The sequence below is a fragment of the Daphnia pulicaria genome, chromosome 8, assembly GCF_021234035.1.
Source record: "Daphnia pulicaria isolate SC F1-1A chromosome 8, SC_F0-13Bv2, whole genome shotgun sequence".
Taxonomy (NCBI): Eukaryota; Metazoa; Arthropoda; class Branchiopoda; order Diplostraca; family Daphniidae; genus Daphnia; species Daphnia pulicaria.
The window spans coordinates 14900378-14918403 of NC_060920.1; the positions used below are offsets into that span (position 1 = coordinate 14900378).

Sequence of the window (18026 nt, forward strand, 5' to 3'; positions counted from 1 at the left end):
TTGTTTATTTGTTTCCGCATCAGAGAGTCGAGTCACATATTTCGACGTTTTTCACCGAAATATCACGTTCCATTTAAATTGTATTGTATGCACAGTCATTATATATACACAAAAATACGGGCGTCTTGGTTTATATAGTTTTGTCAAATCGTCAACAAGGATATCAACTTTATTGTTTTTCTGTACACGAAAACAATGGCGGATTGAATCTGGCTTGTTTGCTTCCGCTTTTTTACCCACCGAATGTTTTGTACACTCACGCATCACGTTGCACATCTCAATCTATATGGGCACCGAGCACGTATACATGAACAAATAGATTGTACAAATGTCGGATGTCGAATTGGTGCGCGCCGCCAAAAGTCTTTGACGTAATCCACACAGCGAAACCCAACCATACTCAGCAGGAACCATACCAGCAGGAGGATGTCTGAATTTCAAAATAATTTTCATTTTACATAATCCAATTTCCACGGGAACATACAGCAGCAGCAGATCAGTTGACTAGGAAATATTATATATGCACAGGTAAGAGAGAGAAGTTATATACGTTTTCTCCTGTTGTGTGGGTGGGGTGTATACAAATTAATGACGCCTACGACAGCACAGACAACAGAGAGAACGACACGGACAGAGAAAAGAGCTGATGGCGTTTGTACAAGGAACTGGTCGATTTCATTCTCATTCCGTGCTGCGCGGTTGTGCTGCACCTAAACAGTTGTCATGGCGACGGGGCAACCAACAAAAGGTGATGGCGGACATTCAAAAAGCTCCGATGGTCGCCCAGCATCAGCCACCCAACACACAGCAGCAACAGACTAGAGCATGTCGCTGGATTGGATGGTGGATTGGACGCAGGAGGAGTAGGTCATCTCGACCTCGCAGGTCATTTGGTTCATCTGCATCATGGGCATGTTACAGGTGATGAGGTGAGGCAAATTTTCATCGTCGTCTTCCTCGGTGCAACAGGCCCTCAGCTGCGAATGTTCGTCTTCTCCGTTGAGCATCGGGGCGCCTCCGCCCACTCCGCCACATCCGCCACCTCCGCCGCCTCCGTTCATGAGGGTGTTGCTGCCGTCGGGTCGCTGGGCTGCCCTTTGTCTGGACGACGTCCTGGAAACGGAGATTGAAGTGGCCAGGGCCGGACAATGACGGCCAAAGCATCGGAGAAACGGTCCGACAATATCGCGAAACTCGTTGCGGAAATTGTCGTTGTACCAGCCGTAGAGCCACGGGTTGGCGCAGGCGGACGACATGCCCAGCATATGACAAACGGCGTAAATGATGAGCATCGTCTCTTGATCTTCGGGCTTTTGAAAGGGGTTGTACAGGTCGAGCACCAGGTTGTAGACGTTGAGTGGCATCCAGCAAACGGCGAAGATGAAAGCGATCGTCACCAGCAACGAGTTGAGTCGCCTCAACCGCTGCGCATCCGCATCCAAATTGCATCCAGGAGATTTTTTTATTATTTGTTAACAGAAGAGATTTGTGAGTTGAAAAGAGAAATGAAAGACAAACGGAGATGATGCGGTTGTTTGATCGTGACAGACTCTCATCATTTTCTCATTAACTTTTTAATTAGTTAGTTAAAGTTAGTTACATATTATACCTGTTTCTCCGAGGCCTGTTTGCGCGAATCTTTGCCCATGGACATCATGAGCGACTGGCGCAAGCGCAGGCGGCGGCAGATTTTGGCGTGGACGACGGAGACGATGAGAATGGGGGCGGCGTATTGGACGACGATCGTGGCCGCCGAGTACAACGCCCGTCCGTGGGCCACGGGCCAGTTCTCGTAGCAGTAGTCGACCGACTCGACGCCGATGCCGTAGTGCGACGGCCACAAAGCGTGGTGGTCCAGCGAGCGGAAGAGAAACATGGGCGCCGCCAGGAGGAAGCTCAGGGCCCAGATGGATAGGAGCCCGGCGGCGGCTCCTATCCGCTTGAGATAGTCGGTGGTCGGGTAGACGATCAACTGGTAGCGATCCAGCGAAATGGCCGTGATGGACATGGTCGAGACGAAAATGGAGACGGCCTGGAGTCCGCCGGCCAGCTTGCAGCTGAGAACCGAGTCGCCCAGCGGCCAGTACTTGGTGATGATCTCCAACAGGGTCAGCGGCATCGTCACTAGACACAGGAGCAGATCGGAGACGGCCAAGTTGGTGATGAACGTGTTGCGCAGCGTCCGCATAGTTGGCTGGCGGATGACGGCCCAAATGACCAGGCAATTGCCCAGCGAGCCGGCCATAATGAGGACCGAGTAGAGCGTGATGAGGGCGCACGAAGCCGCGTAACCCACCCGCCTGTTCTCCATGACCCTGGACCAGTAGTGCTCGTCGTCCGGATTGATGTTGAGATTGAGCAATCCGCCGGCGCCGGCCGGATGTTTCAGCAACAAATTAGTCAAATTGTGCACCAGAATTCTGATTGTCGTGTGATTGAGCTGGCCGGCCAGCACGCCGCCTTCGCTCCGCTCCATGTGTTGCATGATCCAGGCCGTCAGATTGTGCGGGTCGTCAAACGGATCCTCGTCCGTCAGCTCCTGCTGATAATCGGCCATGTCTGCTGCAGCTCCTGATCTGTACCCTCGATCGATCAGCGCAATAAGGAGCCAAAAAACAAACAAACAAATATCAGATGCGCACTTGTGTGGCCATTATTAAGGACGGACGGCCACTTATTGTTATTATTGGCCAGCAACGGGAAAAGTCATTACGAGGCCCAAATGTACTGCACGCTCGATTGTGCTGGCCGCCACCACGACACAGCACATCGTCAAATAAAGAATCAAAAGATGCGCTGCTGGACAGGATCAGATCCTCCTTCCTCGGCCCATGCGACATTTATAACAAATTGTATTCCCTGGAAATGTTATGATGTGCTGGCTGAGCTGGTGCGGTCGTCTAAACTTCATCTTACCATCACGCGACTTCCCGGCAGGGCGCGGTTGGCCGGGTTTTTTGTCAATAATCTGTCGCCTGGATCAGCCGAGTGGCAAACATGGAGTATCCGACATATACAGCGTCAGCTATAATGCAGCTGGCCATCACACATTGCTGCTGGGTGGAATGTGCTGTGCTGTTTCCGACAAAAGTTTCGCTCCGTCCACCAGCACAGACTCTTATTTCTTTTTTTCTCTTTCGGGACGACAGGCTATTACTGCGTGATCCCTGCGTGATATGTTGACGGGCTCGGCTGCTGCTAGTGCAACCGTCTACATATAATCTATACTGGGCGATATTGGTTTTTTTCTATCCGCAGCACACACAAATGGCGGTGGACCTTGCCAAAGACAATCAACAGCGCAGCTATAAGTTATTGATAAAAGGAAAAGACGATCCTGCGGTGTATACACTGTCTGCTTGGGAATTTCCCGTTTATGCGCACATCAGAGTTGGCCGGGGTTTCACACTATTGGGGGAGCCAATTTTTTATTTAGATGGATGTTTGTTTTTCCCATCATTTCAAGTGAAACTATAGTAAAAAATAACCAAAAGGCAAGTGCCAATATGTATAGGGATAGAATAAAGAAAGCAGCAGCTGCTGCAGGATCGTGAGATCCTTTGCACGTTCTATATAATAAAGTTTCACCGCTATATATCCCGCCAGCCCCCCTGACTGATGCCAGACACGTCCAAGAGTTCAAAGTTATAGGCCGCAACACGATATCCAAAAGAAACTACATATACGCTGCGCTATTATTATTATATAGACACACCTTTCAAAATGTTAATAGTTGGATCGTTTGGTTATTCACGCCAGGAATATTTTGATGTTTATGTGCGGTATCATTTATGTCGGCAACAACCAACAGGAGAGAAATGACGCGCAGCCACTCAACTTGCGTCGAATCTATCAATAATAAATAAAGAGACAAATAATGAAGCGCCGCGATCGATGGCGTCATCGCATTTCCTTTAGAGAAAAGCGAGCGTCCAAAGCGGCGGCTATATACACGGAATCGACTCTCAAAGTCTAACACGTTTAGATCCTTCCCCCCCCCCCCCTTTGCGGCCGTTTAAAAGAACTTTGCATACATATAAGAGAGAAAAAATGAAAAATGAAATTGAATTTTGTGGATGAACGCTGTTTCTACCCAAAGAGAAAATAAATAAAATTGTATAACGATTGAAATTCAGTGGGAAAAAAAGAAAAAAATATAACCGTGACATCCAGCAAGTTATAAATAAATCTGACGCGCGGCCCGGATGGATGGATACATGATGGAAGAAAGCGGATGCAAGATGTATAAGAGCTTTGCTGCACGTATATATTCTCTGCCCAACATCCTGCCCACGTCGCCGTGAAAAAGGAGATCCTGGGTTGGATGACTTATTGAAACGACTTGCGAGTGCATAGACACAGCCAATGCCCAATAGTATGACTAGGGTAGTATAGGTAAAAGTATTATTACGGTTTCTAATGCATCTCACGTGTCGTTACAGTCATATAATAATATTATGTCGTTACATGAACACGATGCAACAACGTACAACATTTCATATTAGGAATCCAAAAAGAAATGGGAAATGAATGAACTGTGGTAGAATGAAAACGACAGTAGGCGAGTGCCTATTATAATTATTCCTATCTGCTCTTATTTGTGATCATTCCACGTATAACTAACGATCTCAAACAATAGGAGGCGGGCGATATCAAAATACACCACCATGCTTTTGTCAATGGCTAATTTATAAAACGAATTTCACATACGTATTTCCATCGAAACACAACAAATGTAGGATCGTTATTGCCTTAGTCAACCTCTTATAGGCCAATTATATAGACTATTTTGTGTTGGGGACGGAATTCTTATTTACCTGCTGAGAAGACTGATGTTATTAGAATCTCGACCCAATTCCAATCACTAACGATTCTTCGTCTTTTTGCGTCGACTCGACAGAAATCAGACAACACCCACACGAACCAACGAAGAATATATATAGAATAATGTCGTTATAGATTCGATCGTCGTCTAGAATTGCCTCGATTTTCTTTTTTTTTCAGAGAGAATTAGAAAAAAACATAAACGCTGGCACGGCATCCGCACATCACGACGATCCATCGGCTCTCCTACAAACAGTTCCCAATCGATCCGATGGCAATTACTTATACGCTGTGCATTCCGGTATATTCCCCGGCGAACAAATTCATGTAGGTGAAATGGTATATAGTGTTGCTGCTGGGGAAGGACGCACCGCAAAAACACTTCACTAATAAATATCTCAGATCACCCACGCGCGCGCCAGATGAAATGATGGCATTAAATAGATTTAGTCCGTCAAGTTGCTGCTGGCGAGTTTAAAAATGAATTGTCCAAATGAGTTGAGAAAGTTGGAAGGCCTATATCACACTGTCCATCACTTGTTGGGCGGCACGTTGATGAGCAAATTTGCCTGAAGATGCAAAAATTTGATAGCGCCCTGCACAGCACAGATTAATTTGCCAGCAGCTGGAAATTGGGCAACCCGTTGTTTGCGAGTCTCCGCCGTGATTTGAGAAAACCAACGACGGGACAAAGTCTTTTTTTCTTTTCTTTTGGGGGTTGTATTATAAAGAGAGTCGTCGCTCGACTAGAGAGAGTTGATGGCTGGCGATGTTGGAGGCGGGTTAGGACTGCGAGACGAGTCGTGTGATGGGAGATGTTCTCTGCTGTTGTCGCTTCTGCGCGCAGGCGATCCCCATTTTTATTTAATTATTTTTTTTAATTCTTTAGAGCACAGGGAAAATTCGATTGGCGTCTGGCTGAGTGCACTTTTCATTCATTGTCGAAATGATTATTTGTTATTTGCGAATGAAATCAGCCTTTACGTCATTCCAGGACGATCATCATCCGATTTCCTGGAATGGCCAGTGCTGATGGAAACGACAATCCGCTTCGGCTGTTGCGTCACACATCTAACAGCATCATCATCATCACCTTCTATTTGATCCTTGAAGAACTATATACCTTTTTTTTGTCTTTTTCTCAGATGTTTTTCTTAAATGCAGTTGAACGACCTGCTGCTGGGAGATTATAGTCTATATAATACGAGAGCAGTAAACTTTTAAGAACACCTGCGCGTCTCTCTCTCTTCTCTCGTAGCAGATAGTTTCATCAGCGTGAGATGGGCGTCGCAAAATATAATAAGCCGTTGGCGTAGTAGAGCATATAGACCCGGGTAGGCCGGGTAGAGACCAAGCAGCACAGCAGCTATAGGCTATAGCAATTTGATTCGTGTGTACTTTATCACTATCGTAGGCGGAACGGAGAGAAGTTGAAGGGTCAATATTACATGTACATCATCCGCAGCACTCCGGGAAAACCCCCTCAAAAACAAACAAACCATATGATAAGTCTAATAATAGCGGACGTGCAGCATTCAGCCATTCAGCACCCTGCCAAGGAACCAGCAAGAGAGTTTATTTCAATGTTTACATTGTATTATTGTTAAATAGTTCTATATAGATCAACTTAATGTGGCATCATTTCATTTCATGTAGTATAGCTTTGGATGGATGAATTAGTGAAATAGAGATGAGCCCGGCAGTGTAAGAAATATATGATGGCCCAGGCTGAATACATATACAGAGGACGGCCTATGGCAGTGCTCACCGATATAATTTAATGCCATCATCGCCATCATCGCCCGCGTGCTGATGCACCTCATTTGCGACACACCGCCTACAGACTATGTAGCGATCCGCCAGGAATAATTCATAAGCCGGCTGTATATTATATTACATATAACATATACTATGTATTACAGGAGACTGAGCAGAAACCCGCACACGCTGTTTATATTATCAGTATACCATTATAAAGAAAGAGCTAGATAATAAGTTAGTAGCCTATATTGTCGGTATATACTTTGGTATGATATAGGCCTGCATGTCGACGTTATATAATATGCATGTTGTGATGATGGCGGTCTGGCTGGTGCGCTGCTGTTGTGGCATTGCCAGACAAATCTGGCGCCCATCACGAATTCTCATCAAGTGTATCCATTGCCAGATGATGATGAATGCCCTTTTCCGTATATACTCTGATTTAGCAGAAAATGGCGGATATAATTGTAACAAAAATAAAAGACATCTTTAATGATTATGGCTCAGACTTATATAAATATATCGGCGGCGATTGAAAATATTATCGGAGGATGTCTTTATAACAGTATTGAGTACTATGTATTACGGCGCTATATATGAGCCTTTTATTGGATTTCTTTTTATTGTGACAGCTGGCGGCGATATGAAGACATGCCTTTTTGTTCCGTGTCACATCATCTAGAAATTCATCCTGAAGTATATAGGACGGCAATGAAAATAAGGGTTTGCTGCCGGATCCATAAAAATACACCTTATAATATTCGTCATGTCTTGATGGCGGGATATAATACTGATGCTCTCTATCCTTTCTCAATCGCCGTAATGTATAATACCTATACAGTCTAATGCATTAGATGGATATATATCATTTGGATATCGAGAATGATCAGCTAGACGGTGCTGCTGCAGTCAACATTATTGATTTTCCTTGCCAGCTCGTTCTTTTAGGTATGTGAAAGTCTCTTTATCTACTTGGCGGGGGGGGGGGGGGGGGGTTGTGATCAAAAGAACTCGAAAAGTGGCAAAAACACCCCAAAGATGTTGCTGTGCAGACGTAATATGAAACAACAAAATTTAGGAAGCAGCGAATGATAAGAATCATCCAATGGCATCAGCCTCTTTTTCTGTGATATTCAGACGAGCTATAGGATCATTCGACAGCATCTTTGCTGTATAGCTATTCTCTGTTGCTCGTGTGTGTGTGTATAGATCTTATATACCGTTTCCCGAGAATAGTTAGTCGTCTATAGATCCTTTTGTTTTTATCTCTCTACTTGGCCTTTCCATCTTTTTGTATTATAATGTGTGTAGAGGCTTGATTAAATCAACAATGCTCTGATGGTTCTGGCTCTAATGATGGATCTCTCGAGTCGCAAGCAGCAGACGATTCGATTCAATTCAATTGCGCAGACTTTTACCAGCCCAGGGATCAAAAATACAATTTGTTTGACTACAATAGGGTGCTGTGAATACAACAGACATCCAGGCAGACAATATGATTCAATGAATTCCCGGGGACGAGCGAATGTGCTGCTGCCAATGCACAGGCCCAGGCCCATAGTGTCGAACAGTCAGCAAAAAAGCCCTGCAACTATATTCCATCCAAACTCTTTTACTATACAGTGTATGTATACCTAAGTATATAGGACCCAGCGGTGCGTGATGTAGAAATATGGGCCAACCAGCATGTAGCTATATTCTTTAAAAAAGAAATAATAATAAAGGAATAAGGAAAAAATGACGGATCGATCCTCATTTTGACTTCCGGCAAGAGCAGCCAAAGCAAAGAGCTATAGTTTTCTTCTTTTTTTCTTCTTTCCTGGACACAGTCTCATTGGGTCTAAAGTTAATTGCCACTCGATTGAATTCAAATCGAGTTGGGCGGAGTTGGACAGTTTCATAGATCGACATTCAAATCGTTTTCAATCGCTATAATTTAGTATAATGATGCATCATCAGTGTGTACTTGTATATCCAATTGACCTTCTAAATCAACTCGAATTGCCATCAAACTGTTATGATATTATATAGTTGTCTCTTATTTGATGCTATATCAAAATTTTCAACCCGAATAACGTAATAAAATGGCCTCGACTATGTCCTGACATATCCTATAACAGTCACGCTCTCTCACGTTTCCCAAGTTGACTTGTGAAGAGATTGTGTGTGTAGATCCTCGCGAGGATGGTGATGGTTACGTCGGGGCTCAGCCAATAGCATATTCCAACGGTTATTTGGTTAGCGTGCTGAGGCCGGCGAAATGCCGCGGGCGAACCAAAGCAGCCAATGAAAGACGATCGTGACTTTTCCCTTTTGGAATGAAAATTCCTGGCCGTCTTTTAAGGAAAAACGGAGGAAACTTGATGCTTGCAACTTGATGCATGATGCAAACTTGGACTGGATGCTGGATGTGGCTGGGCCAGGCTTTTCTTCCGCGAAGGGTATTGGGTATTGGGTCTTATTAGTAAGGAAAACTTTGGTCCTTTGGTTTCTATTTAGTCTCTACATCGTTTTAATTATGACTTGGGCCATTGATGAAAAACCCTGTACACGGCACGGTGAAGATTACACGTGAACCTCTGGACTCTCTATCATCTCCGGTTAATTTGGAGAGGTAGCAAAGTTGAAAAATTTAATATTTAATGAAAAAGGTCCGTACCGTGTACTATACGAGCTCAAATTAGAGTATAACTCAAGCAGATAGTATAATGTCTAGGAATCGAAAAATGTGAACAATGGCCAAGAGAGACAATTAACTTTTGAATTACGATGGCCATATAGCGTGTCCACTTGCCATCTCTTGATGTTAACTGCACCCCAAGCAAGATCTAAAAGCCTCTTGAGATGTGTGTAACATGAATCAACATCATCCCGCGAGTCGCAATAGTACATAAGCTTTAGCGTTTCAAACCCTCCCAGCATATACATGTCCACAGGTATATACAAGTGCGCAAAATGGCCAAGCTGAAGGATTGTTACCTCTATTTAAATAGGGCCTTTGAATATGCAAGGGGGACTCTCTCTCTTGCTGAGTAATACACTGAGCTACGTATATTGTAAGATGATGGCGAACATTAGCTTCTTTAGATGCATGGGCTGTGTAGAGTGCAGCTAGATAGGCATAGGCTGTTTCAATATGGCAAGATAAAAACACTCTCCGATATCCCGCTGAACGAAACGGACATGTTACTCTCCTCTCAAATCCTGGTATCACTTATATACCGCTGCTGGATAGATAGAAAGGCTTATATATATATCAACCCCAAAACATCTAAATCTTCCTGGTTGAGGATATATCCCCCCTCGCGACTACCGCTGCCATATATACTATTGTTGAACAGATAAGAGAGAGAGACAGTCTTAAATGTATTTCCGCAAGAGTCATTATGCAATGTGAGCTGCTGGCTTTGTATACGTATTATCAAAGATGGTGAAGAGATATACTCGGCTCTAAAGCTCTATGTCGACTCCAATTTGAGTTTAAATCAAGATTGATATAGCTCACTTGATATATTTTGAATCGAACATGTCACGTGCGTTTGACATAATAGAAAAGCCAAGGGGAAATGAATTTTAGCGTTCGATATCGTTTAGAAATTCGTCGTGAAAGTTATTTCTTTTTTGAGAAAAAATCATTGACGTACGTGACCGAGAAAAACAAAGAAAAATGAGGACGCGCGCGGGCGTTTGAGATTCGATCCGTCGCTAATCACAGCGGCCGCTGAGCAACTCACTTGGCGTCACCCGGCCCGACCCAGCCCTTGTTGGCACTTTTTACCAGGGCCCAAAAAAGGTAATAAGAGACACAGGACATCGGAGACGATAGTAATGGAAGAGACAAGGGAAACTCCCGGGTCAAGAGCTGCACCCCAGCAGTCACGATATTGCGTCTATCTCACGGTACAAGTAGATGGAGGACTCGTTGGATACATTATTGATGCATCACCGCTATTGGTATAATGTTACAGAGACTATTGGTATACACGCTGTGACAGTGGCAGAAGATTTGCGATTGACTTTTATGTCGATAATCAAATAATTCGTTCGACGTTAATTTTTGAAAATGAATTCTAAATCATTGTCGCCCAGTATTGTTTGACTCTCTGCTCTCCCGACGTTCGTTTGCTCTCTGCACATTAAACCCTCCAGGACAACAAAGAAGCTGCAGCAAGAGCAGCTGCACTCGTCGCTTTTAATTGCGTCATCGATTTTTCTCCCCCCATCTTTTGCTTTCATCAACAAGCTGAATATGATAATAAATATAATAGTATGGATTATATCTCCAACATGTCTGCGCTGTGTCTCCCACGTGGACTTGGTATACTACGACGCGATTCCTTTGATCTGTTTGATTGGATTTTGCTGCCCAGCAGCTTTTGATATATAATTTGAAAAGAGAAACGAGAATAAGTTGTCCATTTCTCTCTTTTATTTGCTCCATTTCTCCCAGGTATATTAGACATTTCGGGCACATACACACACAGAGAAATCTGTATGCCAGCAGAGATAGAGACGGTGAAAAGATTTCGAAATGCCGCGTTAAATTCCCGCTCGTCCTGAGGTTTTCCGCGTATTAGTTTCTGTTATAAAGACACGAGAGCGAGAGAGGGAACCCAATCATGTTCAATTTAATATCAAAACGGATTGCGAGGCGGGGGATATCAAGTCGAAGGAAGACTCTAATATCGCCGAAAAACCTGCGTAACATTTGAGATTGATTGTCAGGAATTCGAGTAATGACATTTTTTATGATGGTGGTGGTGGCTGGAAATCGATAATGCGGGTTTAACCGAAATTGTTGCACGATCGGCTATATATCTATCGGTGCAGGCGATTGCAATTTCATTAATTCATTTCTGATGATGCGGATGAATTGCTGCTGCTGTGTACCGGCACCCAGCATGTAAAATAATCATTGGGGATGTATATAATATATATCGAATGATCCTATATCTCCAAAATCGATTTGCGCGATGATGTAATCAACCGTAATCCACTATATATACGCCCACACAGCGCTCGGGACAGCACGACAACTGTCACTTTTTCAATTGAAATATTCCGGTCGAATGAAATCCCGTTGCATATTGTGATGACTCTATTGATTGTGCTGTGCAAGCACTCCGCTATTTCACCCTCTCACTGATGTGAATATATCTAGCATCACGGGGCGGAGGAAATATTAACAATGTACATATCTATTCATTATCAAATTGAAAAGCTCTTCTTTCCTTTTACAGCAGTGCAGCAGCAGTCACACGTCGCGGGAACATGTACAAGAAAAAGATTTGTTGAATTCGTTGATGATAGACTTGGTTGAATTCAGTTGCGTCTGTTGTTCTGTTTCGCTCGACGCAGCACATTATATGCTGCACTGCCAAAAAAGAAATATTTTCAAGCAAATCTGCCGACGACGTCAATATTTTCTGTCAGTCCGTCCTTCTATATTTTTTCTGCTGGCCCTTTTTGAATTTTTCATCTGTGTACCCTTGTATATTTTTAGACGTCAATCTTTCCGCCTTGGTAGATTCCGGTAAATTTTCTTTTTCTTTTTTCACGCTCGAATTCGACGCATTCGATTGATTTTTCCGAGAATTGCACGACTTGAAATTCTATGAGTCGTACGTGACTAGGAATTATACGCATTTCTCGGTTAATTATATGCAACTTTGAATACTTTGAAAGGAAACAGCACGTCAGACAGGTATTGAGGATTAAAATTCTGTACTGACGATGATTTTAAAGGGAAATGATTTCGCCTTCTATTTATAGAAAGAGCAGCACAGTATTTATCTCGTGATGATTAGCTTGTATAAATTCTAATTGGCCGTGATTGAGTTGAAGGTCTAGTGCAAAAGTCTGGAAAATCGTATTAGGCGAGTATTAGGCAAAGAACAACATACGTAATATTTTACATGTACGCCCCTGCTGGGTGGTGACCAAGGAAACCTCATGAACCTAACGAAGATGTTACAGTGAGTCCGTCTCTCTGCTTATTATTTGATGATTATATACATTTGCTGCCATAGAATTTAGAAATATAATTACAGATCCATCAAGTCTTTATCTCTTTTTATTTTTGTCGCTCTATGGGCCAGCCCCTAAAATGTAGTACACGCTCCTTCAATGGACTTGAATGTTATATAGCGTCTAAACATTATGCTATTACACCAGACCGCAGCCTTTATAAGATACGTATCGGTATGTATATTAATGCAGCTTATACAGAGAAGCGGTAGACCAGTTCTCGACTAAATTGCGCTAAGACCCGTAATAGATAGGATTCTCGAGTCTTAGACGCGGTATTAAAGGCCTAAAAAAAGGCTTAGAACATAATAATTGCAGAAAAGACGCTCGGGAGCCAATATATAATAGCTCAAGCAGATCAAAATATAACAACAACCCCTTGAAAATGGACTGTCGCCGTGTAATACAACCCACTTTGCGACGGTGAACTCAACTCCCCAAAGAAAAGACATACGGTATGAGAAGATGATGAAACTGCTGTGTGTATATCCGTCAGGACTCCAATGGGCGTCACTATATTACGCGTGCGGCACAGCTGGATATAAAGGGTACAAAAAAGGGAACCGGACCCGCAATATAAAGTTTTGATTTATATTGAAAACGAACGCGGCCCGAGGGGGGCAGATGCAACATGATGCCTGTTGCCTGTGCTGCCCGCAATCGAAATATCTAGGCAAAAAGCCTTTGATATTCATGTGCACTGTGCAGTTATGTGAGTAAAGCGCGCGTGAGGGGATAAACGACAAAGGGCTCTGTCATGTATAACACACACATATGCGGCCCATGTGGTACAAACAGATTTCGGTGAAAAGAACCGGAAATTAAATCCTTTTCAACATATTTCATTTTGATCAGATTCACAAAGTATAGACAAACCATAAAATAGACACGAAATGAAAAAGAGATATGACCCAACACAGGGCTCATATCTCTTTATGTGTCCAATTACGGCACATATAAGTATACGCAGCATTTTAAATAATAAATTACCTTCAAGGCATCAGTTGGTGGTGGTTGGACCTGGGAAATGAATGAAGGCATTTCACAAGAAAGCTGATTGGTCACTGATGGCAAATTCATTTTCTTTTCATCAACCAGACGTCCCCCAAAAAGGATATTGTGCAGCCAGAGTATAAGGAAATGAATAATTCAACGACTCGTTCACAGCAGAGACCACAGAGCAGGTTTAATTTAAAACTTGTTGTCTATTTGGCTGCGGGTAATATATTGAATGAGCACTCCCGCGCCACATATTAAAAAGTCCAATCCCAGCAACGGCGGATATTTTTGAATCGATTTTCGCGCCAGAGAAAGAGAGTGGGAGGAGAACGGGGACAAATCACAAAACGTCGACGTGAAATATTAAGTGACACACGAATTATTATTTGGATTTTGCCAAGAATTCAATTTTGGTCGACACTTTTAATCGAATCGAGTTGTCTAAAAATAAATCAGCAATTCTCCGCTTGATCAATTGTACATATTCACTTCAGGAAAAAAAGATTTCAGCGTATTATTCGAAAGGAAAAACATTGGATCGGCTCACCTTAATATGAACGACACGACACGCTCAACAGTCCTGTCTTACTGAGACTGTCGGGTGCCACGGTTGATCCCTTTATTTCTATTGTAGTCCATGTATATCTGGTTGCCCATGTAGTACTAAACAGGGGCGGCGGGTGTGTACCCCGGCGGCGGTGCTCGTGTGCCGAGTAATACAAATCAAAACCACAGACGTCTTCCCTTTGCTCCCATTTTTACCTGACACAAAGATCTCCAAAAAGAAAAGAATCCGAAAAGAAATAAATCTCTTCCGCCGCGCTGTTGCCCTGCGCCAACTACAGTCACTCGTCCGTCACCGTCCTCTTGGTTGTCAAGTGCAACACACAAACACGTTGGGAAACTCTCGGCAGAGTCTATTGTGCAGATATATAGTGTACCATACGGTTCGTACTACTATGAGGACAAGTTGGGTGTGTGTCGGCCTATTGACTGCTGCCTGCCTGCTGGTTGTTGGCCAACAGCAGCATCTCTATGTATGAAAACATAACCAAGTTAAAGATAGCTGCTGCTGCCATGCACAACGTGACACACAATGGCTTCCGTCTCTCTCACAAACACTGACCCGCGAGATGCTTTCAGCGAAAATACAAAAGTCTGGACACAGCCCCCCCCTCCATCAAAAGGAAAAGTTGTAGTTGTCACGGGGGATACGAGTAAGAAAATAAAATAAAAAAACAAACAAAAGAAAATTCCATTCGTGAGTGATTGTTGTCGAGGGCCATCAACAGCAGGGGGGGGGGGGGGAAGAAAAATCTGTTAGGAGCTCGTGGATGAAACGAGGTGAACCTTTATTGTTGTACTTTCTCATCCGGACATCTGGTTTTTGATTGAAGCATAAATAAGACGATTTGGTTTGGGAGGATGTATGCGATGTATTATTCAGGCCTGGTTTGAATCGCCCGCTTGGCAAAACAATCCCGGGAGATGGTAGACAAGCGTAGTCTCTACTCCCGAGTTTATAATTCGATTGACAACAACACAAAGGAACCCTGTCATGTGAATAACGCAGCGAAACGATGAATTCACAGTCTCTGACCTCCATCGAGGATTGGTTTGATTTTTTTCATATCTATTCCGAATCAAGCAAATAGATCTTGATGTGGGAGGGTAACAAATAATAGTAGCCTACGCACATGTTAGGCTAACGCGATTATATGGGTGCAGAGTCAAATGAAACCAAGCGATGCAACTAGGACAGGTCCCTAGAAATTAAATCTACAGATGAAAGGGTGGGGGAGATGAAATCGTACTCAGTACTCGAAATATAGCAACGTCTTGGTAACTTTGAACGCTGGGCTAGTCACGAATGCGCCTACCTTCAATCAACAATTCCCATTCGCTTTATAGCTTACCTTACATGTACTGTCTAAGCTGGATGTCTTGCTCTTAAACGGAATGACGTCGACGTCGTGACGTCAAGCGCTGACCGTCGTTTGGAATTTCTTGTCGGTGACCGACTGACCGCCGCAATCCGTGAAATTGACTGAGCCGGTATGAATAAGGCACGTGTGGAATGCAATTAGGCTACTTGACAAAAGTATTTAATCAGATATGAGGTTATTAGGCACTCGTAATTCAGGCCCAGGAAACCATTAATTATAGCCACGCACGACCAACCATCAGATCTCTTTCAAGGGACCAAGTTTGTTCGTTTGAGATACGAGACTTTTCGATTCGGCCCGAGAAGTTAGTAGTAAATCTTGTTCATTAGCAATAAGACTCGCTTTTTTTGGAGTGTAAATTCATAGAAAATTATTACTTGTAATTCCATTATCAAGCATCATTGATTTAGTAAAGTTGCTGCTTTTCATGCAGGAATAATATAAAGTTGGCACGCGTTGCTAGTGTAACGAATTGAATGGATAGGCCGTGTGGCTTTTTCCACTCAATCGTCAACTTAAAGATTAATTTAAAGGCGTAAAGAATTGTATTGTTCACATTAGCTTACGTGACTACATGCGAAGCGCAAGACTTCTCTAGCATGAGACGGGTGAAAACGTGAATATGGAAACAATAATGAAATGAAGAATAAACCCGAGAGGTGTGACAAGTGAGCCAGTAGTGAGACACTGAGCTACACAGTAACATTCTGCGACGGGTGAGTCAGAAAGACTGAACTAAATAATGAGACTCTGCGTTGGGTTTTATACCAAAAACAAGTAAAGGGAAAGTGAGAAATAATAGGTCAAGAGAAAGGGAAATTGGTAGGTCACAACAGGTCACAAAAGAGAAAGGCACTTGGATCAACTTTGACCCAGATCAAAAATAGAAAGGCGCATCTCAGAATCCTTACACTAGCAGAAACGTTTCAGATGTCAAAATGAGAAAATTGCACGATTTATACTTGCTGCGTGAATTTCATGAAATCCTGACAGGATGAAATTTTCCATTTTTAAAACAGAATATTCCCACTATATTTGTCGTTTTATGACTTTAATCTTCCAAGAAGCACTAAAACTACATATCTGGGTCGCCATAATTCGTCATCGTCATCGTCATCGTCTGCCCATAGGGGGCTAAAATGCGGGATCCGCTGTGGATGCCACCAGGGGGCACCACTGGATTTCAAATAGTCATAGGCTGCTAATGTTGTGCAAGTTTATCTAGATTTTTATGCTTGTTTTATTTTAAAAATAGGCAATAATGAATTAAATCGAATTTTTATATGCAAAAAAATTAAGAAAATGTTCCTGTATTCTGAAACATTCACGCATAGAAAACATAAAACTAACGTTAAAAATAAAAATAGACGTTAATTCCGAAAAAATAGTCGGCGGATTGTCGTAGATAACTAGACATCCTATAACAAGTTATAAAACCACGCTTCAATCAGAACCTCTGAGAATCTAATTATAATTAGGATTTCGCAAATAAAATAGGGTCTTATACATGTGTATACGTTTATATAAGAGGGTACACAAGATACGGAAGCACATAGAACGGTCAAGTCCATCAAAGCATGTGATATTAAATATGATTATATGCGGTTATATATTATTGCATATAATTATATATATTTTAATATATAATGTTATAGACCTTATTAAGATCCAAAGGTATGGGTCAAGCCGACCCCTTTGCGTCGCGTTGCAGTGTGAAGGGGTGCCGTGAACAGAAGATTTTTATTTGGCTCGCCCCGCAGTACATGGTGTTAGGCTTGTCGGGTTAATCGTGCCCGAGGGAAGAATAGGGAGGAAAGGAAAGTCTGGTCCCCTCTTTTTTTCATTCTTTCCTTTCCTCCCTTTCCTTCCCTCGGGCACGATTAACCCGACAAGCCTAACACCATGTACTGCGGGGCGAGCCAAATAAAAATCTTCTGTTCACGGCACCCCTTCACACTGCAACGCGACGCAAAGGGGTCGGCTTGACCCATACCTTTGGATCTTAATAAGGTCTATACATAAATATATAAAGTCGTATATGCACGTAGAACGGTCACGTCCATGAAAACATGTGATATTAAATATTATTATATGCGGTTATATAATATTGCATATAATTTCATTCGGTTATATCATTGCATTAACGTCAAAATATTGCGTCGGCTGAACTCCCGCTAGCCTTATAATACGAGGAAATTCTCCTATAGATGGCATTCACAAGTCATAACTACATCGGTCCGCATTAGCGCAATTCAATTACTTAGTTTCTTCTCTTAAATTTCTGAAAGGTTGAAAGATTTTTACAGATTACCCGAATTCTAAATTTTAACTACGTAATACTAATAACCGGAAAGGTTTCTGAACGGGTTTTCGTTTCCACTAGTAAAGCTTTAGTTTTCAACCGCCTCACTAGATGGATATAGTGTCGATTGTCTACCAAGATCTAGGTCTGTCGGGTTTGAAAATAAT

At 42.8% G+C, this 18026-nt stretch overlaps 1 protein-coding gene across 1 annotated transcript; it reads right to left on the minus strand.

The window, feature by feature from the left end:
* Nucleotides 1–73: 73 nt before the first annotated feature.
* Nucleotides 74–14289, minus strand: LOC124312108 (neuropeptide F receptor-like). Its single transcript, XM_046776581.1, has 3 exons — nucleotides 13603–14289; nucleotides 1610–2576; nucleotides 74–1424 (listed from the first exon to the last, which is right to left on the minus strand). Exons 2-3 carry the CDS (start codon nucleotides 2555–2557, stop codon nucleotides 819–821), a joined length of 1554 nt encoding a protein of 517 aa, XP_046632537.1. The 5' UTR covers nucleotides 2558–2576; nucleotides 13603–14289; the 3' UTR covers nucleotides 74–818.
* Between the last annotated feature and the right edge of the window lie 3737 nt (nucleotides 14290–18026).